This window comes from Capra hircus, chromosome 2, assembly GCF_001704415.2.
Source record: "Capra hircus breed San Clemente chromosome 2, ASM170441v1, whole genome shotgun sequence".
NCBI classification, from domain to species: Eukaryota; Metazoa; Chordata; class Mammalia; order Artiodactyla; family Bovidae; genus Capra; species Capra hircus.
Genome location: NC_030809.1, coordinates 131,903,888 through 131,929,628, shown reverse-complemented (window position 1 = coordinate 131,929,628; position 25,741 = coordinate 131,903,888). Strand labels below are relative to the sequence as shown.

The 25,741-nt window shown below is 45.7% G+C and overlaps 1 protein-coding gene across 1 annotated transcript; it reads left to right on the top strand.

The window, feature by feature from the left end:
* On the top strand, positions 4,470-24,448 carry AMMECR1L (AMMECR1 like). The gene is made up of 8 exons (XM_018065881.1): positions 4,470-4,760; positions 6,280-6,389; positions 13,707-14,151; positions 16,374-16,484; positions 16,787-16,901; positions 17,530-17,620; positions 19,161-19,257; positions 20,866-24,448. Exons 3-8 carry the CDS (start codon positions 13,745-13,747, stop codon positions 20,975-20,977), a joined length of 933 nt encoding a protein of 310 aa, XP_017921370.1. The 5' UTR covers positions 4,470-4,760; positions 6,280-6,389; positions 13,707-13,744; the 3' UTR covers positions 20,978-24,448.

Here is a 25,741-nt window from a genome sequence, read left to right as displayed (position 1 = left end):
ATAACACTAAATCACTAACATACTAACTTGCCCTAGATCACAGGTGTTCGTAGCAGGACTAGAATTTGAAACCATGAAGTCTGATTCCATTCTCTCTTTTTCAAATTATTTTTTTAAAAATTATTTAGTTTTTAAAAGTGCTCCACTCAATATGCCAGCAAATTTGGACAACTCAGCAGTGGCCACAGGACTGGAAAAGGTCAGTTTTCATTCCAATCCCAAAGAAAGGCAATGCCAAAGAATGCTCAAACTACCACACAATTGCACTCATCTCACACACTAGTGAAGTAATGCTCAAAATTCTCCAAGCCAGGCTTCAGCAGTAGATGAACTGTGAACTTCCAGATGTTCAAGCTGGTTTTAGAAAAGGCAGAGGAACCAGAGATCAAATTGTGAACATCTGCTGGATCATGGAAAAAGCAAGAGAGTTCCAGAAAAACATCTATTACTGCTTTATTGACTATGCCAAAGCCTTTGACTGTGTGGATCACAATAAACTGTGGAAAATTCTGAAAGAGATGGGACTACCAGACCACCTGTCCTGCCTCTTGAGAAACATATATGCAGGTCAGGAAGCAACAGTTAGGACTGGACATGGAACAACAGACTGGTTCCAAAGAGGAAAAGGAGTACGTCAAGGCTGTATACCGTCACCCTGCTTATTTAACTTCTATGCAGAGTACATCATGAGAAACGCTGGGCTGGAAGAAGCACAAGCTGGAATCAAGATTGCCGAGAGAAATATCAATAACACCAGATATGCAGATGACACCACCCTTATGGCAGAAAGTGAAGAGGAACTAGAAAGCCTCTTGATGAAAGTGAAAGAGGAGAGTGAAAAAGTTGGCTTAAAGCTCAACATTCAGAAAACAAAGATCATGGCATCCGGTCCCATCACTTCATGGGAAATAGTTGGGGAAACAGTGGAAACAGTGTCAGACTTTATTTCTGGGGGCTCCAAAATCACTGCAGATGGTGATTGCAGCCATGAAATTAAAAGATGCTTACTCCTTGGAAGAAAAGTTATGACCAACTTAGACAGCATATTCAAAAGCAGAGACATTATTGTGCCGAATAAGGTCCGTCTAGTCAAGGCTATGGTTTTTCCTGTGGTCGTGTATGGATGTGAGAGTTGGACTGTGAAGAAGGCTGAAGGCCGAAGAATTGATGCTTTTGAACTGTGGTGCTGGAGAAGACTCTTGAGAGTCCCTTGGACTGCAAGGAGGTCCAACCAGTCCATTCTAAAGGAGATCAGCCCTGGGTGTTCTTTGGAAAGACGGATGCTAAAGCTGAAACTCCAGTACTCTGGCCACCTCATGCGAAGAGCTGACTCACTGGAAAAGACTCTGATGGTTGGAGGGATTGGGGGCAGGAGGAGAAGGGGACGACAGACGATGAGATGGCTGGATGACATTACGGACTTGATGGACACGAGTCTGAGTGAACTCTGGGAGTTGGTGATGGACAGGGCGGCCTGGCGTGCTGCGATTCATGGGGTCGCAAAGAGTCGGACACGATTCAGCGACTGAACTGAACTGAACGTTTTTTGGTGGTGCACGTCTTCGTTGCTACGTGAAGGCTTTCCCCACTCACACCGCTACTCTCTGCTGTGGCACACAGGCTTCCCATTGCAGTGGCTTCTCCTCTTGCAGAGCACAGACTCTAGGGCGTGTGGGCTTCAGCAGTTGCAGCTCCTGGGCTCTCGAGTCGCTGTGCATGGGCTTTAGTTGCTCCAGGGTGTGTGGGGTCTTCTGCACCAGGGATAGAACCCCTGTCCCCTGCATTGGTAGGCAGACTCTTAGACACTGTACTACCAGGGAAGTCCCTCCATTCTCTCGTAATCATTATTTTAAAAATTGAGATATAATTGACCTATAACACTTTTTAAAATATTGAGATATAATTGACATATAACATTGTATTAGCATAAGTTTAGGGTATACAATGTGTTGGTTTGACACATTTATATACTGTACTATGATTACCACCAGGAGGGTTAGCTAATGTCTCTATCATGTGACCTAATGATCATTTCTTTTTGTGGTGGAAACAATTAAAATCTAACCTCTTACATTACCATATATTCTTAAACATTCACGGTCAGAATAATGGGAAGATAGGGAGACCAACGATTTGATCTGAGGGTATTTTGATAGAGTGGTACAGCAGATGAGGGTGACATTTCAGGACCATGCACAGCACTTGAGCCACTTAGTTCTCTTGTCGTTCCCCTTTCCCAACTACTAATATATTACTTTCCCCCTGCTTTGTGGCTTTCTTCTTCACTTAATCATTCAGGCTACAAATAATTATTGTATGCCTACTATGTACCAGGTTTCTGAATTACGTGGGAGAGACGAGATAGTAAGACACAGGCCCTTCCACATTTACGGCACAAATTGCTCTCGTTTCTCCCTCGTTCCTAATCCTAATTTCACTGTTTATTTTTTTTGCACCAGTTCAGACTGTTGCTTGTTGATGTGAGGTGACCCCAAAGTGACTTTCTAAAAAGTCCTAACCCTTTTCTTTTTGGCCTCAGTAAACAACAGAAATAGTATATGGGTCCTACTTCTCAGTAAAATGCCTTTTCACAGCTCAAGGCAAGGTTTTGTTTTGTTTTGTTTTGAATTTGAGAGTGTTTCAAACCCAACCCGGTTCCATCATTTACCTACCGGCAGCTTGATAACCAGGGAGCAATAACTTCCTTATCTGTGGATTACTCAGTGACAATATAGTACCACCCCGGGAGCAACAGACTGAGGCCCTCTTCCAGATGCCATGTTTTAAAACGTTCAGCTGGAAAGACCTTCACTATGTGAAACTTATTGCAATTATTTAAAGTCAGTATCTGGTCTTCTTCAGAAACCAACAAACAAATGACCTCTGGCTTGCTGCCTCCTGATTTTGGCTCTAGACCATGGGATTATTTAATTTGGAGTTTTTCAGCCTGACAAGAGGTTAGAAACTGGCCAACGTGGGCCTCAACGACAGATAAGTGCGTCAAAACTGGCAGGAATTATGAAGACTGCTATAGATGGCTTAAAAAAAATCGACCTCCTGTTCTGCAAGACATCATCATCTCTTCTTCCCACTGCTGCGCTTTGCCAGGTTTTCTGAGAGTTCCAGGTCTGAGAGGCACCAATCACTCCATTTCCTCGGTTTTTGCTGCGTACAGGTAATTAAGCTAAAAGTCTGTGGTAGTAGATCTTATTATGCTTTAGCACATTATGCATTCCAGAGCAGAAGGTTTTTGCTGGAAAGCTTCACTGTTAAGATATGATTTGCATTTTTTACTAGATACTTGTCTTTGCTCCTTGAGGACAAACACGTTAGGATTCCTTTGTGCATAAACAAAACTGTGGGCTTGACTGTGTGTTTTTAGCAAGACTGGAAATGCTTTAAAACAGAGCATGTTTTTGCTGCAGAGCCTAAACTATTTGGTTAAGGTGAGGGAGCAAGGCAGAAATAAAGACTTTTTGTGCAACTCCATGTGTAATTAAAATGAGTGCTAAGTCATCATTCAGTTCAGTTCAGTCGCTCAGTCGTGTCCGAATCTTTGCGACCCCATGAATCGAAATTACAACTATTTACTCCTAATTTAAAAAAAAAAAAAAACAAACTGGTTTTGGTAGTGCTCTTTGAGGCCCCTGCCCTGCCAGTACTGAGGAATGTGCTTAGTCGACCTACTGAATCAAGCCTGTATTGTGGACAATTCCACCTGCGTGGTCTCCAGACTGGGACGCAGCGGGTCAAGACAGAGATGGGCTGTTGGCACCTCCCGGGTCTGGTTTGCCCTTTCTCATCCATAAGGAGACTGGCCCAGAGCCTGGAATCTCTCTCCCGCGGATCTGGCCAGAGCCAGGGGGTCGGCTTCATTTAAAGCTGGTCTGAGCTGCCCCTTCCTGGCTGCTTTCTAAGGCGGCGGCTCGGTCGGGGGAAGCGACGCGCGCCAGGACGCTTGGGTTCTAACGCGGGAGAGGGCGGAGCTGCGAGGCCGCGGCACCCGGACACCCGGGCTGGCATACCCAGCTGGCACTTAGGCCTTGACGCGGCGACAAATGCCGCCCAGCCGGCCGCACTACAACTCCCGGCGCGCTCTGCACTCGCTCGCAGAAGCCAAGGGGACCCGGCGTGCTCTGCGCCGGCCAGCCTGACAGCCCAGCGCACCCCTCGGCCTGCTCAACGACCTGGGAAGAACCAGCCTGCAAACCTCCTCTGGCGCCTTACTGTCCTCTCCTCTTTATTCCAACTGCCTGAGATTCGGCCACAAGAATAGGAACCAGTCTCCTAAATTCAACCCCGTAGAGTCGGCACCAGCCAATAAAGTACGCAGAGTCAGGCCACGTGACAGTAGCGGGGCGGTGCTCCGGCGGCCCCCTAATCTCTATGGTTTTGGCGCCTCGCTAGAGGGCGTGTGGTCCACTGGAGGACTCCCTACATTCTTCCCCCATTACCTCACTGCCTCCGGTGGCTGCTGGGATACCGGAAGACTCGGGTCCCGACTCGGCTCAGTCCTCCAGCTGCCCGGGGAATACCTCTAGCAGTGCTTCCCTGCCGCCACTGCCGCCCCGCAGCTTCCTCCTCCGCCCGCCCCCTGCCGGCCTTCTTGGCCCCGCCCCGTCCGCGCCGCGCGTCCGGCCCGCCCGCGGCCCGCTTCTCTCGGGAGCCCCCACCCAGGCGCATGGCTCCATGAAGCAGGAGGAGGAGGCAGAGCGCGAGAGGTCCCGTCTGCCCCGGCTACGTCTGGGCCAGGAGGAAAGGTGGGAAACTCGGTCCGCGCCGCGCCCTCTTCCCCCGCCCCGCCGGGCCGCCCTCTCTCGCTCTGCCCCCGAGCCCTCCGGGCCTCCTCACTCCGCGGCGACTGGAGGGGCCGGGGAGCGGGCCCCCCGGGTTCGGGGCGAGGGTCCCGGGGCAGCGTGGGGAGGGGCTCCCGAGCGGCCGGGGAGGGAGGCGGCGGGCTGGGCCTGCGGGCCGCGTGTGCCCACCGGGGGGCGGGCGGGTCGGGAGACGCGCCGGGGAGGGGGTGGGCGGACGCCCCTGCCCCGGGCCGCGAGGAGGGGCCGGGCGAGGCTCCCACTCTTTTCTCCACTCCCTCCTGGAAACAGTCTCGGGTCGTGTAAAGTTTGGTGGTCTCCGGCGCCGCCTGGCGGCCCCTGCCCCCCCCCCCCGTCCCGCCGCCCCCTCCCCCGCTTGGCGTCTGGATTCCACCCCCGCGGCTCGGCCTCAGCTGCCCTACCCGTCGCTGGGTGGTCTCCCGACTCCTCCTAGCGCCCCGCGCTTTCCTTCCATCACCTTTTCCTTACCTTTTACCTTTCTCTCTGCCCTTCTTGGCCCCTCCCGCTCTGGTCTCTCCTTCCCCCCCTGTATCTCGCCCTTTCTTTGCTAAACTCTTTAACACGCACGCTCTCGCCTTTCATTAATCTGTTTTTTTTTTTAAACCCCACTTTCATTCTGTCCTTCCTTATCCACCCAAAGCCCCTATTTCCATCATCTCTCCACCTGATACTCTGTGGGTTTTATTCCTCCCTCCTTCCCAGGCTGTGGATTTTGCCCTTCATTACTTGCCCTCCTCTGTTCCCTGTCCTGATCTGAACTCCACTTTGCCACACTCTCTCACCCTTGTCCCTCTGGGCCTATCCTCTTTCACTGCCCTCTCCTTGGATAGAGTGGGTGGGGCCTGGAGTCTCCTGTTTACATCTTTGGGAATAACTCATATCTACTACGGAGGGGTGGGGAGAGTTGGTGAAGAGACTATGAAGAGATTTATGCCAGCCTAAGAGTAATGATGACTGACTGTTACCAACAGTTATCATCTCCACCTGGGATAACAAGGTGGCCTGTCCTCGGGACCCTGACATGCTGTCCAGTAATCCTTCAGCACCCTGTTTGCAGAGGATTTGGGAATCTTGTTTGTAGTTTGAAAGCAGTAGAGAACCTTGAGATGGTGTATCTTGGCCTGAGAGCAACTTTTGATCTAAATTAGTGGTGGAGGAAGTTTTAATGTGTGTTTCATGTTCAGGTTCAATAAAACCTTTAATCTTCCTTGTCCTCCCTTCTTGGTGTTGACGTCAGGAATGAGGTGATTTAATGCAGGGGGCTGCCCTTGCCACCTTATATTTAGATTTTGAAATGTTTTGAATTAAGGAAAACCTGTTCCTTAGCCTTTTTTTTTTTTTTCCCTTCCTAGAAATTACTCTGTTGTACTCCTTTCAGAAACCATCTCTTACCTCCTCACTGCCTTGGTTTTGTTCACTCACTGCACCTGCATTTCCATCTTAGGTACAGGAAGAAGGAATGGAATCAGAAGGAAGAAAACTCATTTCAGAGACAAAATAGCTCCCCTCCTCTGTTATAGCTGTTCCCCTGACAATACAAACTTTCTGCTTTCAGTGAGTATTACCTTGGACGTACTTAGAATGGAATTGTGTTGCTTTTATTTTTTGTCTTTTTTTTTGGCTTTAGGCCTGTGCTTGGACTAGAATGTATGTTTACTTTGTTCATTTCTGTTTTTCTGCTTACACAAGTATCCTAAACGTGATGAATCCTTCCACTTCCACTTGCTCGCTTCTAAAATAATTTTAATTGGTAAAAAAAACAAGTTTATTTTCCATAAACCTATTAGAGTGACTTAGATGGTTTTATAGCATTATACTTACCCTTGGGTTACATAAAGGTTTGCCTCCCGCCCCTTCCCAAATTACTCTTTAAAGACGAAGATCATAACTCGGGTTAATACAGTTTCTGTCAAGGTCAATTATCAGATGTCTTCCACATGGTTATAATTTTCAGAGAATTTTGGAACATTTTGCCCTAAATCTGCTAGGGTGATACTGTTTTCGTAAAAACTAAAATTCTACATGTAAACAGAGTTCTGGGAAATTTTTTATTACTGCTGGGTCCCCTCTGATGGTATGCAAACACTTGTAAAAAAGTTTTTCAGAATGCTTCATATCTTATTGGAGCCTCACAGTCTCTCTGTGAGGAAGGCAGGGGACAAATATTTTCATTTTATAAATGAAAGAACTGAGGCCCAGAAAGATCTGGCATCCTGCCATAGCTCACATAGTTAAGGGAGGGGATCTAAAAAGGAAACAAAACATTTGATTTCTTATATTCATGTTTTTCCTTACGCTAAGTTCACAAGAAGGTGTGTAGTATTGTGTGCTTTCTAGATCTGTAAATTTAAAAAGCAGTTGTATAGGGAGATCTGGTTTTCGCAGGGAAAACTTTTACACAGCAGATGTTTCAGATGTGTGTGTGTGTGTGACCGGGTTTCAGAAATACAGAGATGATTATTTGAAATAATGTCCAGAATATTTTGTGGGTCTTTCATCTGACTATTTCTTGGAATAGTTCCTTAAGTAGGCCAGAATATAGTTTACGTGCCATTTCACTACTCAAATAATTATTAAATTGAATTTCATTTCACTTCTGTGTCACAAAGGAAACTGCAGTCTGTTCCCTTCTGTATAAAATTGGTTTGAATAGACATCTGGACACTAATAATAACAGAAGAAAATGCAGAGACCGCCCCCCCTTTTTTTTTTTTTTGCCTTTTTCCTACCTCCCAAGTCTGTTTTTTGTTGTTGTTGTTGTTAAAAGGTCATGCCCCTGAATAGCTGTTTTGAAACTTGTCTTCCAAAGGTGAACCTATTTTTTTTTCCTACCTCCTAGCCTTTCTAGATATTTTTATCTAGAAAAGTACTATTGGTTATTGGAAATCTAACTATTTTGTCTCGGTAGTTCTGTTAGTACTCAATATATATCAAGATTTCTGTAATAGTAGTGTATTTAGCAAATTTAGTTTCTTTTTGTTATATGGCTTCAAACTTAACAGAGGACTTTTATAGAATAGAACTGTGCACAGTTGTCAGCCTAATATTCCTTATACTTCCTGGCATCTCACAATGAAAAGATCAGTGGATGACTTATTAGAAGTATGAGTCTCCAAAGAGGAAAAACATCAAGGTCATTAGAATAATAACCCCATATTAATGGTAATAGCAGACGCTTTAATAAATAGTAGTTCTGTGCCAAAGATCAGCTAGATGTTTTTCATGTCTTACTCAAAGAATGCTCACAGATAAACCCTCTGTGGTAGCAGGAGCCTAGATCCACAGAGGCGGACAGCCTGCCTGAGTCTGCATAGCCTGTACCTGCTAAATCAGATTTGGGATTTGAGCCTAGATGACGACTCCAAAGCCTGGACTCTGTCCTCTGAGGATGGGAGCTGCTCTGGGAAGGCATCAGCTTGTTGTTTTCAGTGGACTTTGGAGCCTTGGAAGGGACCCCCAGTGAGTCAAAAAGGCCCTCCTGCCCAGCCAGCCATGTCTGTCAGGATGCCGTCACACCCTCCCCTCAGCACTGGTCTCCACATCTTGTTTATAAATATAAGCAATTTATCACACATCATTTCCATTAACTTCTGAAATTGTAAATTGCCTTCCCGACAAATTGTGCTCTTAAAGTACTCCATCATTTGAAAAAAGTAGGAAAGCTCTTGTCACATGCAGTTTAGGAACTAGGCACGTCGTTTGGAAGGAAAGCCTTGAGCAACCTACAGGTAAGCAGCCCCTGAGGCCAAGCCTGGGACTGACCAACTGCTGTGATTTGGCAGAGAACAGCTACTGGCATAAACCAAACCACGAAGTTAGTGTAGGGGGTGTCTGACCTGATTTTTAGAATGAAGTTAGCGAAGGGGATATTTGACCTGATTTTTAGAATGAATGGTCCACATTAGCTATCCATTTTGCTATGAATTAAACCACTCCTTGGTTTGGGCCGAGTAGAATTGACGTTGTTGATATGAGTAGATACTTGCATGTCGGTCACCTTCAGTTTCTGACACACTCAACAGTCAGCCCCTTGCGGTGGAACAGAGTAAAGATCAGGCTGTGCCATAAATACTCGTTTTATTAGAAAGGCTAACTTAGATGAAGTTGCTGGGAGATCTGTAAATAAGATTGTTGGTTTGTGTACCATATGCAGGACACTGGGTTAACTGTTGTGGGAAAAAACCCAGAAATGCAGCCTAGCTTCTGTGACTAAAGGTACTGGGGAGTTCAGTGCTGGCTGGAATTCAGGTGGCTTTGTGCGCCGCTCACCTTCCCCTCAGGCTGCAAAGGTGCCTTTGTTGTGGACCCTCGTGAGGGTCGGGATCCCTTGAGCACTGTGTGTCAGATGAAGGGCATGGTGACTTTCAGCACTGAGAACAATTTCACTGGACACTTGCTAGGTTAGGAGGCCTTAAGAGGTAAAACAGTGACTCCTGTTATTTCCTCCAGCTCTTTGTGGAAGTACGGGTATTGTCTCCATCTGGTAGAAATCCAGTTTTAACTAGCTTGTTCTCATTGTTCGTTCTAAAGTAGACGGAGTGTAGGAAAATGACATCACTATTATAGGCCCTTAAAATGGCCTTGAGTTTAGCCAACCTAGTCCAGGTCTTTGTGGTATATGTGTTTATAAAGGTTTTTCCCTGATTCCAGTTACTTCAGATGAACCAACTTGACAGTAGCCATTCAGTTACTCCTATGACCATTGCTGGTGGTTTTTATGAAGTTGGGGGAAGGCTGAGAACAAAGGCATAGTTTTCTAAGAGAGGTAGAATATGTATGCCATGAGGGGTATTTTCAGTTGGTCACAGCAGGTTAGTCTGTTGCATTGAAATTAATCTGAGGGATCTTACACTGTGCCCTCAGAAACAGAGCCATTGGAGAATCAAGTTTGTCTTTTGTCATTGTGGGACAGTCCTGGGAGCCGGGTCTGGGACACTTAGTTGTGGTGAGATGCCCACTTTGCTGGAGTTGGGTTAGGAGCGTCTCGAGAGGGAAACCTGATGGAATTGATAGGTAGTGGCTGCTGTGTAAATAAAAGTGCTCATTACCAGCGCCTTCACAGTCTGTACTGTTTAGTTAATATCTGCTTTACGCTGACAGATAAGTAAAATGTTGGCCCGTTTAAAAAACAAACCTTAAATAATTCAGTAGGGTGAGAGAGATGGAGTAAGTAGGCTGTGGATGAAATAAGTTTGGCCCTTTGTTGAAAATTATTAAAGCTGAGTATTGGGTTCATTATACTCTTTTACTTTATGTTTGAAGTTTTCTATAGATTTAAGTTTTATGGAATAAATGTTAAAGAAATGCCTTCTAATATACTTTTGATGCAGAAAGTCTCTAACTCTACCTTTAGTCACTGAGAATATTGATTGAATTGTTTGTTCAGTGGCCTCCAGAGAAAACTTGGTCCTGAGGATCCACAAGGTTTGGGTTGGCTCTGTTGATTACAAATCACAGTTGTGGATGGTGTGGGGGAATTGCTAAATGAAATCTCTCGGTATGCCCCCCGACGGAGTGGTGGTTGTGCATTATGGGTAAGCCAGGGGTCTCCAGCTACAGGCCTCGGACCACTACCTCCTGTCAGATCAGCAGTGGCATTAGATTAAAAATAAAGTGCGCAGTAAATGTGCTTGGATTGTCCTGGAACCAGTCCCTGGGCCAGAAAGATTGGGGGCCACTGGCGTAGGCAGAATCTTCCTAAGCTTGACCTCACCTGCCTTGGCATGGTTTGGAAACCCTCTGCTCTGTTACAGGCTGTTTCACCCATCAGAGAGCTGATCGCACCTTTGAGGGAACACCTGAGTTACCACTATCTCATGACATTTCTCTCTTCTTCAAGCGGCCTATGGTGTAGGGAGAATGAGGAAGGATTTCTTTTTTTAACTTACTGTTATTTCATCCCTTCTCTTTGCTTCTTTGAACGTCGGGACTCTAGAGGCAGAGCCTCGGGGCCCTGTTGGTGCTGTTAAAGATCTAGCTCTCAAGAGAAGGTCCCTCTGCTTGGATGAAAACATGCCCTGAACCCTCTGCCTACAGTTACGCCAAGGAGGACAGTCAAGTAAGAGCTCAGGGGACAGTGACATTCCTTGTGGACTCAGGCGACTGTGGCAGGGGTACTGGTCATTGTCAGGGTGGTGGCAGAGCTTTGGGCTTAGGTTTTGATTTTTTTCCCCTGCTTCTCCTTTTTTGTTCATTTTTTTAAAATTATTTTGGCTGCACTGGGTCTTCGTTGCGTCTCGAGGGGGTTCTCTGGTTGTGGTGTGGGAGGGCTTCTCTTGTTGCAGAGCACGGGCTCTGGAGCCTGCAGGCTCAGTAGTTGCAGTGCACAAGCTTAGTTGCTCTGTGGCACGCGGGAATCTTAGTTCCCCAACTACGGGTCGAACCTGTATCCCCTGAATTGGAAGGTGGATTCTAACCACTGGTCCACCAGGGAAGTGAGCTTCCCTCGGCTCCATTTTTGTTGGCAAAATTTTGCAAGCTATTCTTCTAGTTTTTAGTATTCCCTTGATTTTTTTTTTTTTTTAATCACACCCTTAGCAAAGGGACTGAATCCAGTGGATATTATTGGCAGGCTTCGTTGTTGTTTGTGGCTCGGTGGGAAGACCCAAGCCTTGTAGTCTGGCAGATAGATTGTGGTCCAAATCCTGAGTGGCAGAGTTTCTTATTAAACCTAAGTGTCCTCCTTTGTAAAATGATGGTAATATCATCCTTGCTGGGTGGTTCTGAGGATTAAGTGAAATCCTGTTTAAAGAGCATCTGTTTTGTGCTCTAAGCCTTGAGTGTGCAGCAAAGTCCTAGCCTTCCCAGAGTCTCCACCTCTGGGGGGAGCAGTCAGATGAGAGCCCAGATGATAAGAGCAGCTAACTTTATGCCGGAAACTGCATGGAAGCACGTCCCATAGATTAAGCTCAAGTCTCCTAACAGCCCCATGAAGCAAGCACTATTGTTACTCCCAGTTTGCAGAAACTGAGGCATAGAGAGGTTAATCCTGGAGGAATCACATTTGAACCCAGGCCATTTGAGTCTGAAGGCAGCATTTTTAACCAGGACCTCCTGCTCCCTTTCTTAACAGTCTGAAGAAGACAGTGATATCCACACTCAGAAACAGTCTATTCATTGGCGGTTTTAATGTATCACATGCATGAGGCTTTCTTAAAAAGAAGCCTGTTGCAAGCTAGACATTGAAATGTTCAAACTGTTACTCCTCTGCTAGAGACAACTTTCTTTCGAAGAATTGTCCTAAACACAAAATGTGTGTTTTGTTAGGGATCAGGATATATCAGAAACAAAAGCACCATTTGTGAAATTTTTGTATCTCATTCAATCTAAAGTGACAAGTTGTGTTTGTAGAAATAATGGCATTGGAAATGGGTAAGTGCATATCTAATTTTATTTAAAAGATTGTACACATTACAACCAAAATACTATACAATACAGTAGAATAGTGCCTAAAAAGGCAATTGTGTGCTGCGTGTTCAAATTACAGAGAAAATTTTAGATGAAAATTATGTATATATATATTGAGTTGGAGGCTAAAACTAAGTGAAAAGTGAAAGTGAAGTCGCCAAGTCGTGTCCGACTCTTTGCGACCCCATGGACTGTAGCCTACCAGGCTCCTCAGTCCATGGCATTTTCCAGGCAAGAGTACTGGAGTGGGTTGCCATTGCCTTCTCCAGGGGATCTTCCCAACCCAGGGATCGAACCTGTCTCCCGCATTCCAGGCAGATGCTTTACTGTCTGAACCATCAGGGAAGCCCTTAAGAAAAAAACCAACATTTAGTGATATGTGAAAAAACAAAGTACATTTTTCTCAAGTTAGCAGGATTTTATAAACTTTGGTATTATCAACATTGAAATAACTAGGATCTATTTTCATGAGTCTCAATTATTGACATAGATAACAGAAAGGATCTTGGTCATGTTACAGCTATATATCTTTACCTTGGGCTTCTTAAGAAAAAGAATTTAATGGAAAAAGATTCCTTCCTCCCCTTTATCAGCTGGAACTCTGGTTTCCTGGCCCATCTGATGCCACATTTTGTCAGACTGATGGCTTTGCATCTCTGCCTTGCTGTGACAGGGCAGAAATGGCTACCTCACAAAAGGACTGAAGCTTGGGTCATTTGTGTGAATAAAGGTTTCTGCTTGGTTGTAGCTTTTTTTTGAATGGGGTCTTGAAAGTATAGAAGTGTAGAAATTGGAGTGCGTTCAGAGGTGAACTAAAGAAAATGAGTAAGACCGCAGGATCGCTGTGAGGACAGAAAGGCGCGCGGGTGCCTTGTGTTAGCGCACTCTCGCCAGAGCAGCGGCTGCTCTTCATCCTCACAGAGGTCTGGAGCTAAAGTCACGTAGCTAAGTTGAGGTTGGTGATGAGGAAAATGCAGAAAGGATGTGGTTAACAAGGAAAACATGCAAGTTCCTCTGGGACTCTTTAGAAACAGAGTGGTTCAATTTGGAGCCTGTAAAAATGTAGAGAAAGCATCCTGATGAAGAGCCTGTCAGGTCAGGTGCAGTCTTTCAGTCAGTCTCGAAAAGACCCCATTCGCCTGCAGACTGGCTGCCACTCTACCCTTCTTTCTGCCCGAGGAGGCCTGGGCAAGAGGGAGCTGTTTTTGGCCTGCCTCCATTCATGGTAGTCATAACCTTTATGGAAAGTGAAAAATAGCCTCCCCTCAGGTAACGGTTGGGTGTCCCTGGTCTGGAATGCAGGCTCTTCCAGCCCACTGTTCTGACACCCTTTGTGAGCAATGTGACCTGTGTGAGAAAGAACTCGATGACTCCTACCCCTTCCATGTAGACCCTTTCTCTTTGATTTTTGTGTTCTTCTAACTAACCATTGAATTAATGCTTGGATGTTCTCTTTTGGATTAGGGTTCTGCAGCATTCCAGACCTCAAGCACTGAATCAGGATGGGAAAAAGACGTTGTGTTCCTCCACTTGAGCCCAAGCTGGCAGCAGGTTGTTGTGGGGTCAAGAAGCCTAAGTTATCTGGAAGTGGAACGCACAGTCACGGGAACCAGTCCACAACTGTCCCCGGCTCTAGTTCAGGACCTCTTCAAAACCACCAGCATGTGGATGGCAGCAGTGGTCGGGAGAATGTGTCGGACTTAACTCTGGGACCTGGAAACTCTCCCATCACACGAATGAACCCTGCATCGGGAGCGCTGAGCCCTCTCCCCCGGCCCAATGGAACTGCCAACACCACCAAGAATCTGGTGGTGACCGCAGAGATGTGCTGCTACTGCTTCGATGTCCTCTACTGTCACCTCTACGGCTTCCCGCAGCCACGACTTCCCAGATTCACCAATGACCCCTAGTGAGTAAAGCAGTCGCGCACTGGGGACAGTGAGAAAGGCATGGCACCCACTTTCTGCAAGAGTCGTCTACTTATAAAAGCTTTAACATGGTTTGGGCAAGGGTTAATGGGAAAAGAATGATGAAAAATATCCAGACAATATCCAGAATATCGAAAGTGGATACTAGGCCACATTTGAAGGAGTTGTTGGCTTGTCTTTAGTTACATTCTGGGAATCAGGAGGGTTTTGATTTTGACTGTCTTTTGGTTCCATATGACAGTGAGTAGGTCATTCAGACCTTCATGTGGAGAAGTCACACCACCACACCATTGTGGACCCAGGCATTGCTGAAATCCGAGCCAACTACCAGTGTCTGAGGGCCAGGCTGGTGATGAGGAGCTCATTCAAGAGTCCCATCACTTAACTGTCAGTCCCGTGGGGCTGCCAGTACCCCACCAAGAATGTCAGAATTTGTTTTGTTGCTTTCAGTTCAAGACTGTCCCAAGTTCCCGTGAGGTGTTAGTGACTTAAATAAGGACTATGTGTTTGTAAAGGGTGAAGCCAGATGAAGAAAGGCACGCTAAGGCCTTCTTTCTCAGAACTGGAGGCAGCTTCGGGTGAACTTAAAGAGCAGCGCTGCTTTCTTATCCTTTAGGAGGTGCTTTTAGAGGAGTCACTGGCTGAGAGCTGTTGGAGCCGTACTGAGGGTTGGGTTGGGGATAGACAGGCATGGAGAAATAGTCCCTGCTCTCAGCAGACTTGAGTTGACAGATCACACACAAAAGCTAAGCAGGGTGTGCCTCACGCTGTCTGGGCAGATAGAGGGGAAGTTAGTCTGTGATTGTGTCAGAGGAGAGGAAATGAGACAGTGTGCTCGCTTTTTAGGGAAGTATTCCCACGTGACGTCTGTGGACAGAGAAACGCTGACTAAGTAGATGGAGAGTCGGAGCCTTGATCTGAGTGCAGTCAGGTGTGTCCCTTGCAGGAGCAGGACACAGACTGTGGAGAGTAGGTGGTGACCACAGCTTTGTATGGTGTGGGGACAGTGGAACTGGAAGGGTTTTTGAGTAGGTTTTGGAACATTAACTTTGGCTGGTGCTGTTCAGGTGTTTTACTGAAAGGAAAAGATGGGTAGGTGGGAGATCTTGCCTTGTAATAGTGATCTAAGGTAACTTTAAAGATGTAAGTTGCTTTTTAGCAGTGTTAACTCAAGAATCTTAAGAGGTAAAGGCATAGGAACATGGAAGAATTTTGGGAAGAGGAGGCAGCCCCGTAACCTGTGTCTGAATATCTATTACTATCTATCTGATGTAGCCTAATGCCGCATGACTTTGGCCTAGAAAGTGGTAACTTCTGCTGAAAATAAGCTATTTAAAAAAAAAATGAATTATTTATTTTTGACTGCATTGGATCTTAGTTGCAGCCCGTGGGATTCTCTCTAGTTGTGACACTCAGGGTTTAATTATCCCTCAGCACGTGGGATCTTAGTCCCAGTTAGGGATCAAACTCATTTTTACTGCATTGGAACACAGATTCTTAGCCACTGGAACACTAGGAAAATCCCAGAATAAGCCTTCTTTTTAAAATACTTATTTATTTGGCTGCGTTGGGTCTTAGTTGAGGCGCATGGGATCTTCATTGCATCATCCAGGTATTTTGTGCGGTGAACAGACTCTGGTTGTGGTGCTCTGGCTCAGTAGTTGTGACAGGCAGGCTTGTTGCATGTAGGGTTGAACCCATAACCCCTGCGCTGCCTGGTGTATTGATAACCACCAGGGAAGTCCGCAGAATAAACTTTCTCGGGGAGCCTTTTTTCTTCTGGACTCTATAAACAGAAGAGATGGAAATAATGATGGGTGCAGTATGGGGTTGAGGGGAGAAGGTGTGCAGGCTAGTATGTCTTCAGGAAGGATGGAACTGGGAGACATAGACACAGAGAAAGAGGGTAAACGGGAGGAGGAAGATGTGGAGAACTAGAAGAAAGGGTCCTGAGAGAGGAGGAAGGAGGCAGTGCGTCCATGTGGAGTGGAGCGGAGCTGAGAGCAGGGGCTGCAGGAGCCTCTCTCTCTGCCTCATGGCCGCTTCCTCTCCATCTCCATCTCCACCTCGGGGCCGCACGGCGCCCGGAGGCCGCAGCCATCCAGACAGCCCACATCAGAGAACAGTCGTGTTGGGGAAGAACAGGCGGACAGGGATAAAACCAAGGTTTTCTTCTCTGATTGCTGCGTGCTTGCTCTTTCAGTCCACTCTTTGTGACATGGAAGACAGGGCGGGACAAGCGGCTTCGTGGCTGCATTGGGACCTTCTCAGCCATGAATCTTCATTCAGGACTCAGGGAATACACGCTAACCAGGTAATGACACCACACGTGAGATGGGTAGATTATTTGCAAAATTTGAAAATAACTGCCTGTTTCTTCTGAGTGGTAAAGCTTGAGTGTTTCTTTTTGATAGTCAGGAGCTGTGGGGGCTTTAATCTGGTGAGTCACTTAGCAGTTCAAGTATAGACAGACAGTAGCATTGGGTTGTTTTTAGCATGTTCGTGTTGATGGGTAGTGAATGTTTTCTGCAGAGCTCAAGAGCCGTAAACTTTCAGGCTCATGATGTTGGCTCCCGATTCCGGAGCAGCCTCACTTATGTTTTCTGTCCCCTCCAGTGCACTTAAGGACAGCCGATTTCCCCCCCTGACCCGAGAGGAGCTGCCTAAACTTTTCTGCTCTGTCTCCCTCCTTACTAACTTTGAGGATGCCAGTGATTACCTGGACTGGGAGGTGAGAACAGCCGCATTTGGAACTCTGCATCTCTCGTTGCATTTGGGTTCGGGTTAGTACGTGGTAATGTATCTCCTTCATTGAGCAAGGGTATAAGCATGTGAGAGCTGAGGTCAGAGGCAGTTGTAGGCAACCTGGGTGACAGAAAAGATACTTCGATATTAGGAGCAGAAAGAAACCCCTTTCTTACCAGTCTACTCTCTCCCGTGTCCTTTCCCCCTGTCTAGTAAATAATGGGATAAAGGAGAACATTCCTGATTCTTCTTGGTAAGCCCTTGAATAAATGTTGGAGCCACATGTGAAAAGTCAGGAGCCCTGATCAAATCCTGTAGCCTGTTCTTAAATATTAAAGGTGGAATATTCACGATTATTGGATGCATTATTGAGAGAATTGATTATGCAGCCTCCATAGTCTCAGAGAGGTGGCTGTACATAGACTCTCCCTTTCCCTGAAGCAGCAGTTTCTTTGGCTTCTATGCCTGAGAGAGAGTCAGTCGTGAAAAGCATGAGGCTCCCCTTTTCTCAGCCCTGGGTCAAGCTGGTCAGAGGACAGTGTCAATTTACATGAGGATAATTGAAGTTCCATTAGAGTAAGTAAATGGCATTTATTGGTTGTGTGTTTTTGTAGGTTGGGGTCCATGGGATTCGAATTGAATTCATCAATGAAAAAGGCGTCAAACGTACAGCCACTTACTTACCTGAGGTTGCAAAGGAACAAGGTGAGTTAGACGAATGGAGTGATACCCTTCGCAGTTGTCAGGTAGAGGGCAGGAGAGTGGACTGTGCTGCCTTTCAGTCCAGTGCAACTGCGTATGAGTGGCTTGCTTTCTCTCCATATCCATCAGATTCTTACAGAATAAGAAACTCCCCAAAAGAGCTGGGAAAGAAAAGGGGTAAATACTTCTCAGGTATCTGTTTACTTTCAATGAGTAGTAGTGTTTCTTGGCCCCGAAACTGCAGTGGTAATTGTAGGAAAAAAGAACTCAGTTGTTCCTATAGTGGGACACTAAAGGTGGGAAGTGGGTTGGGCAGGTGTTCTCTTTAAAACAACATTTAGGAGAATGCCTTATAATGGTGCTTATGCATTCTGCAGCGTACAACCCAGTTTTCTTTCTTTCTTGGAACTAGTCCTTTAAAAAAAAAAAAAAATCTAGTAGTTAGGTATGATCGGAGAAGGCAATGGCACCCCACTCCAGTACTCTTGCCTGGAAAATCCCACGGACGAAGGAGCCTGGTGGGCTGCAGTCCGTGGGGTCACTAAGAGTCAGGCACGACTGAGCGACTTCACTTTCACTTTTGGCTTTCATGCACTGGAGAAGGAAATGGCAGCCCACTCCAGTGTTCTTGCCTGGAGAATCCCAGGGACTGTGGAGCCTGGTGGGCTGCTGTCTATGGGGTCGCACAGAGTCGGACACGACTAAAGTGACTTAGCAGTTAGGTATGAAACTGAAATAGAGAAAAATACTGAGTTCAGTATACCAGTGAACTGATTATGTGGAGAGGGATTGCCTTGTTGGTTCCCGTCATGGAAAGCAGTGGGGATATGGCTTAAAAAGGAGGAAGCCTTTTAGCCACCTCTTTGAGGTCATCAATCTGGCCTTTCTGTCCAAGGAGATGGACCAGGAATATTTCCTAGTAAGGTGTGATGATAATTTAGGTAAATAATCAAACACTTTTGCTATTTGAAAACTGATTGGGAAAATTAAAATCAAGGCACCTGCTGCAGTGATTTATGGAATTCTGTTTGGTTTTCAATTTGATGTATTTGGTTGTATATGGTGAGAATATTTCTAGAAGAACACAGCAGTAGATGTGCAAACAACTTTCTCATCCTTCCTAAGGGAATAGCTTCGGTCCTGCTGTCAAATCTCTGTAGTAGAAAGCGACTCCTAGAAATCATCAGAATGCAGCAAGGCCACATGAAGGCCTGCAGGCTGCAGAATATGAGCTCTCCCCTCTCCAGAGCAGCCCTGGTTACAGCACCAGGCCAGCCAAGTAGGGGCCGTATTTGCTCCCAGATGGTTGTCCTGCGATCATATCTGACAGGGTGGACTCAGAAGGGGAAGGCCACTGACGGTGTGTGCTGGGCATCCTCGCACGTCTCAGGCTCTCCTTGGACTGCCGGGGCGTGGGGGCCGCGCCCAGCCCGCCCTGCCCCCAGCGGGCCCGGCTGCTGCCCTCCTGTCGCTGTGTTAGGGCACTGCCTGCCTGGTTTGGTGTCACTGCACACTGACCTCTGTGTGCCCGTCTTCTCCTCAGACTGGGATCAGATCCAGACGATAGATTCCTTGCTCAGGAAAGGTGGCTTTAAGGCTCCAATTACCAGTGAATTCAGAAAAACCATCAAACTCACCAGGTAAGCCACTGTCTCATTTTCCTTGTCATTTTAACTTAGTTTGGGTTAGATGGAAGATACTTTTGATAGACAGGGGAAGAGAAAAATGTTCCCTGCTAATGTCTCCAAACCAAAGAAGTGTATGTGAGGTTGAAGCTCTGAGGAAGGAGTGGCAGCGAAGCAGAGACTCCCCAGCATCCTGGGCGTGTCCGCAGCTCCGCTGGTGGCATAGTTGGGGCAGAGTAGCTGCTAAACAATCGTGGGTGTCTTTGCCAGACCCACTTGCTGGGAGGCTGAGTGGGAAGGCTGAACGCAGGAGAATAACAGAAGCCCTGGGTCAGCTGAAGTCACCACATGCAGTCAGGTGGCGTGGTGATGGACTAGTAACAAGGAAACGCCTCTGCCTGTTAGGAGCAAATACGTCTGTGGGGGGGGCTATTGTAAAATCTGCATGAACTGGACCCTAAATCCCAGCTCCACCACTTCCAGCTGTGTGACTTGGGCCTCTCTGAGCAGAGGAAAGAAAGCCTGCCTTGGGGTTGTTCTAGGGTGTGGTAAGGTAATGTGTGCAGAAATTCTAGTCTGGGGCCAGGCAGCATTGTAGGTGGTCAGTAGATGTCAGTTCTCTTCCCATCCCTATTGAAATTGGAAATCCTGAGAGGTGTAGCTTCTGTGGGTTTGTGTGGGCCTCTGTTGGCCTCTTCATCTGTAAAATGCTGAATAATCATGTAGTAACCTCACAGGTCTATTTGGAAGATAACCCCATGTTTTTGAAATGCTTTGGATTCCAAAAAAGAAAAATCTTCAAATACAAAGCATTATTATTATCATTATTATTATAATTTATTTGAACAGCCATTTCCCTGTCAAAATTCAGGAATAATCACCTTGCAGTGGAGGAGTGATTACAGAGGGAAAGAGATGGCTCTGGGTAAGGATTGTCACACCCAGCTCCTGTGGTCTGTAGTAGGCTCCATAGGTTTGTAACACCCCATGCTTTGCATCCTGACTCATGGCTCTTTTTAGAGCAAGGCCAAAGTGCTATGAATTCTGTTCTGATGACCCTGTGGTATATGATACGGCACATTCATCTGGGAAGTGAGACCCAGGACCTTTTAACCTGCTTCATCAGAATTTGACCCAGAATTAGGTATCTGTGCCCCTTTTAGTTATAAATAACTTGTTTGTTGCTTTTCTGCAAGTTGAAGTTGCATTTCTGTCAAATCTATCACATTTTAACCTGAAGTAGATAACGCATTTTACACTGGGCATTGGTGCAGCCATCTTCCCGTCTGCCACCCATATAATTTGACCGTGAAATTCTTCATCCAGACCCTAGTAGCAGATTGCTTAAGAGCAGCCTAATGATAAGCATATGAAGTGTTTAAAGGTGGGATGTGCAGAAAACACATTCTCAGGGGTGGACTGTGACTGTGCTTTTTCATCTTGTTCATTTGTAATAACAACACCGTTTTCTTGTGCTGTCTTTCATTTTCTGTAAGTAAGATTGCTCTTGGTCTTCCATTTTATTCTTTGGAAATGTGGAATAAGCTTTTGGTTTACTCTGCTGCGTGATTTTAAAATGAAGTGTTTGGGGTTCCTAACACCCTTTCCTGTTTCCTTACACAGGTACCGAAGTGAGAAGGTGACAATCAGTTATGCAGAATATATAGCTTCCCGACAGCATTGTTTCCAGAATGGCACTCTTCATGCCCCGCCCCTCTACAATCATTACTCCTGACACACGGCTGCATGACCAGTCCCACCCCCCCGTGGCCACCAATGGCTATGACATCATTGGAGCAGATGCCTCCTCTTCCTGGTCCAGTTACTTCTATTACTGCACCATTTTATGATGCTAGCTTCCGTTGCCAAGTCTGCCTCCAGCTGACTGAGGTGGGAGGGGGGGCTTACGTTGAATGAAACAGAACTTGAGGGCCCAAGCCTTATCTCAGCCTTTCCTCACTACGGGGTTCCGTTGGATTGGGGCTCCTCCATGCCTAGTGAGAATTCCGTGTGGGCTCAGAAGACTTTGGCGTGCAGGTGCCGCTGCTGATTGGCTGCCTGTGTGTCGGACACACAGTGGAAGCTGGAACTGATGGTCCATGAAGGCTTACCCCACACACACCTGCAGCCTCCCCAGATCAAGTAGGTGTATTCCCCTGGCAGTCTGGGCAACGGAGACCAACAAGAAACATTTTTAGGTTGTTTTAAATTCCTTTTTTTAAACTTGCAGTTTATTGCGTACCGAGAGTTGATCACAACCTCCATGCTTCATAAGCGGACGCCATGTTAGGGTCGAACGTGGGCACCATGAGTCCTCTGTGGCTCCTGGACAGAGACCCACCTCAAGATCAGAAGCCCTTTGGATGGCGTTGCAGATCTCATTGCTCAGTTAGCCTCGAAGGTTCTAATTCTCATCCCACTCTCAGTTGGATTTTTCTGGCACTCTTCCTGCATCGAGTCTTCTGGTATTGAACCGAGCTCTGTGGTTTGGCCTGCTGAGGATGGACTGGGATGCCTGCGGGAGGTCCTGATGGCATCACTGCACGCAGTGTCAAGGGAGAGACCTCTTCCTTACCACCTGGCTACCTCACTCCTCTACTGGTAGCAGTGCCTATAGCTGGATCTAGGTTCTCAGAGACGTTCCAACAAGCACTTGGGTTGGGTTTTAGAAGGATACGTCGTCATAGGAGAGAATCCAGGGTCTCCAAGCTGTTTTTCTTTTCAGGCAAACATCCTGAGAGACCTTTAAGCAGAGGAGTTCCTTTTTCTAGTTTGCCTGTAGAAGTGGGAAAACTGTTAATGTTTCAGGTCCTTTATGGGGACTTTAGAACAAAGCTGTGTAATTAAACAAGGTGAATCTTTATCTTGCCTAACACGCTGGGAAAACTTCACCCCACTGCGGCAGAGTTCCAAATAGCTTATTTTATTTTAGGTCATTGATACCTTCATGTGGCATAAGTCCCCTTTCCCATTCTTGCTGATTCCAAATAGCTGTCAGCAAGTTTCTCCCTCTTGCCTATTCTTCGCTCATATGGTGGCACAGTTCATAGAAGTTGGGAATTTGGAAGATGTTTTGAGAACATTGTCACAGAGGCACTGCTGAAATGATTCACAGGAAGAGGTGGCCAGTTGGAAGACAAGACCCTACAGGTGATACACTGGTTTCCAACAATATGCTTAGAGAACTCTAAAGTGGATTGGGTGTCAACCCAGTGAACACAATGTTTTGATTTAATTTATTTTTAATGTTTATGTGGTAGTGGTGTGGCTTCCCGAAATGGGCAGATACTCAAGTCAAAAGATCTTTTGAGTTTTCTTCTGCCAGGAGCAGGGGGCGGGGGGAGCAGGGACACCAGTCTAAGGAATGACACATGCTTTTCTAGGCCCTGTTTCTTGAAGAGATGGGTTAGGGTGAGCAGTGTGTTTGGCACCATCCTCTGCTGTTGTTAAGGATGTGGAACGTGCAAGGGAAGTGTGGGCTGATGTCCAGGTGTGCGGGCCAGGCTCCAGCACCATCTCGCTGCTGGGCACACTCCCACATCGTGCCACCTTTCCCTCGCAGTGTTAATGAAAACAGGCTTCTGAAGATGAAGGAGTTGTTTCATGATTTCCTGCTGCTGAGAATAATAAATGTCTTGTTACAAACAAATGTGACGACGGTTACTTTTAGGTGCCATGGATTGATGTCAGGGTGGTCAGCTCTGGACTAAACCACCCACCTCCAATTTGTACAACAGTATTGGTACATAGGGCTACACTCATTACTGTTCAAGTCTTCTATGTTAAAAGTTGTGTTTAATTTCTAAAGTTTAAAAAAAGCAAAAAAAATGGTGCTAAACTTTCACCCCTGAGCACGCTCAGTGAGACTGGTCATGCAAGCATTTACAGTGCCATGCTCTTTCAAGCCTATTGTTTCTTGTAGAAATGTTGCCCTCTTTGTCTTTCCCAGTGTATAGTATTTTTTTTTTTTAATTTTATTGAGGGTGGGGTAGGAAACCTGCCATTTAAGAAAAAAACAGAAAATTTAAAACCCCAGGAAATGGGGGAAAAAAATCAGTGCACAAGAATCGGGCTTAAGCCCAGAACCACACTGAAGTGGGCTCAGTGGTTTTTGGAGTGAAGAAGCCTTACTCCCCGCACATTCCCTTATGCTCCCATCCGAGTCCAGCCATGGAGATGCTCGGGTTCCTCTGACGTTAGTAAGAGGACTCAGGAGTCGACCAAGGAAAGCTGTTTGGCCCTGTGAGGAATGGCACTCAGTGTCTGTCCTGAATGGAGCCTAGTCAGAAAGTGGTCTGGAAATAAACGGTCATGGTTACCTTATGAAGACGTGTGGCAGGTGGCTCTCAGGAAAAATACTAAGTCTGGATCATCCATATGGCAGCTTTGCGTAGGGAAATGACAACTCCGAACTGGAACTGACCTGCCTTCCATGTTGCTTGACCAGAGCAGTGATGAGGGTGGCCAGTGTATGTGTGTGAGTGGTAGGTTTAAAGAGAAGGAATGTGTTCTGCTCAGTGGTTCCTTTGTCCTTGGACTGCTCGAGCTGAACAGTAACCACCGTTTTTAAGGGACCAGCCCACTGTGGCTGGTTTGGTTCGGAGTTCGTTTCATCCCTAGCTGTGAGTGCCTTTCGGTCTGGAAAGTTGGCTTGTCTCATAATACCCACAGCTAGGACATTCTGTAATTTTGAATTGTCCTTGTTCTTCATTAAGAGAGAATGTCTTTGATCACTAGAGTTTATCAGTGTTGGATTGTTTCCACTGTGAGGTTCTTAAACTTTTTCGCTTCATAATATTAAAGCAACTCATGTTAAAGACCATTTCAACACGAAAGGTTTGTAGTTCAGACATTACATATATTTTATTGTTTATAATAAAAAAATCATCTATACAGAAGTCCTGGGTGTTAATTTTAATATTTGCACAAGATCTGTTTTCCATGGTATGTTAACACCTACAATTTCACTAACTGTTGATGTTATTTTCTATTGAGATTCTGGAACCTAGGGAGCTATTTGTTCTTTTTGTTTATTTTCATTCTTATTTCCCTGAAGCAAGAGACTTTGTATGGCCTTCAGTGCAAAGACTTTAGACCAATTCTTTGTATTACACTTGGTTGCCTCTTGGCTATATAACTTCTGAGTGCAAATCATTGAACTCTTTAACAAAGTATTGTAGAGAATAAATCATAATGGGTAAAAATTGTTCTTTGTCTCGTCTTTTTTTTTTTTTGAATAGTAGATAGTAGTAGTAGTTATTTTTGAATAGTCATTATTTAGAGATAGCCAACCAGATCGTATTTATTCAGCCTGCATGTTTTCGTATGGTGTTGATCTCCAATAACCTTTCATTTTTAAATTTTTTTGTGGTTGCTAGCAGTACCACTGGTTTTTTAAGAGCCAAATTTTCTGAACTAAGATTCATAGTTCTTAGACTTTCCAGTGAAGCTGACCTTTCCCAGAAAGCTACAACCTGAAAGGGGGTCGTGGGGAAATGCTCAAATTTAAGATAATTCATGAGGTTAACTAACTCAGCAGTGACCCTGGGACATTGTGTGGTCTGACCTAAAGGAAAATATTTCTTAGTTTTGGATGGCCCAGAAAGCGTAAGATGTGTTTGGAGAAAATAGGAATAACTTCAAACTTTACATTCATATACTGATATTGTTAGTCTTCGGCTGAAATTCTTTGCATGGATGTAATTTTTTTTTTTAAGATACCCAGATCCAAATCCCTGATACTTGGCCACAGGTGTACATTATCAGGATTAGATGATGATTTTGGAAGTAGATTACAACTGATTAAACAGACTGGGATAGTAACTCTGGAGTGAGAGGAATTTTGTTCCTTCAAGAGAAATTACGGCTCTAGAGTAGTAGTTCGTATTTATAATACCACCTGTAGTTAAACGGCATGGAAATCCATGTCTTTTTTGTTGTGTTTTTGTGGTAGTAAAATATAGAAGTGTTAGTCACATCTGACTCTCTGACCCCATGGACTCACATATAACATAAAATTTGCCATCTTAACCTTTCTGTTGTGAGAAATGTTAACCATGTGGTCAGAAATCCGAGTTCTTGTAAGGATGGAGGAGGTGCTCCAAGTCTGCTCTAAATCTGCTTCCAGATAAATCTAGTCTGACCTTGGCTTGAATATCTGCTTTTGAAAGACACTCACTGGGCTGGTTGAAGAATTTGACTCTGAGCCAATACAGTACAAAGAACCATAGTAGCTCTTGAGGAACTTAATGATCTCTCTCTCTATCTTCTGTCGCTCTCTTTTACGGTGGAAGTTAAGTCCAGACCTTCCATCAGCTACTCCTAGTGAGCTCCTCTTGGGTACGGCTCTAGGACTGATTCATCTTTTTAAATTCAGGGCCTTGCACTTACGTGTTTATAATGGTTTCCTGAATGAAAATGTGGGCAAAACAGCCTGTGAAACATCAGTGTGGATTATTTGCTGTTCTCTCTTCTGTTGCCTTCTCTTCCTGCTGTGTGT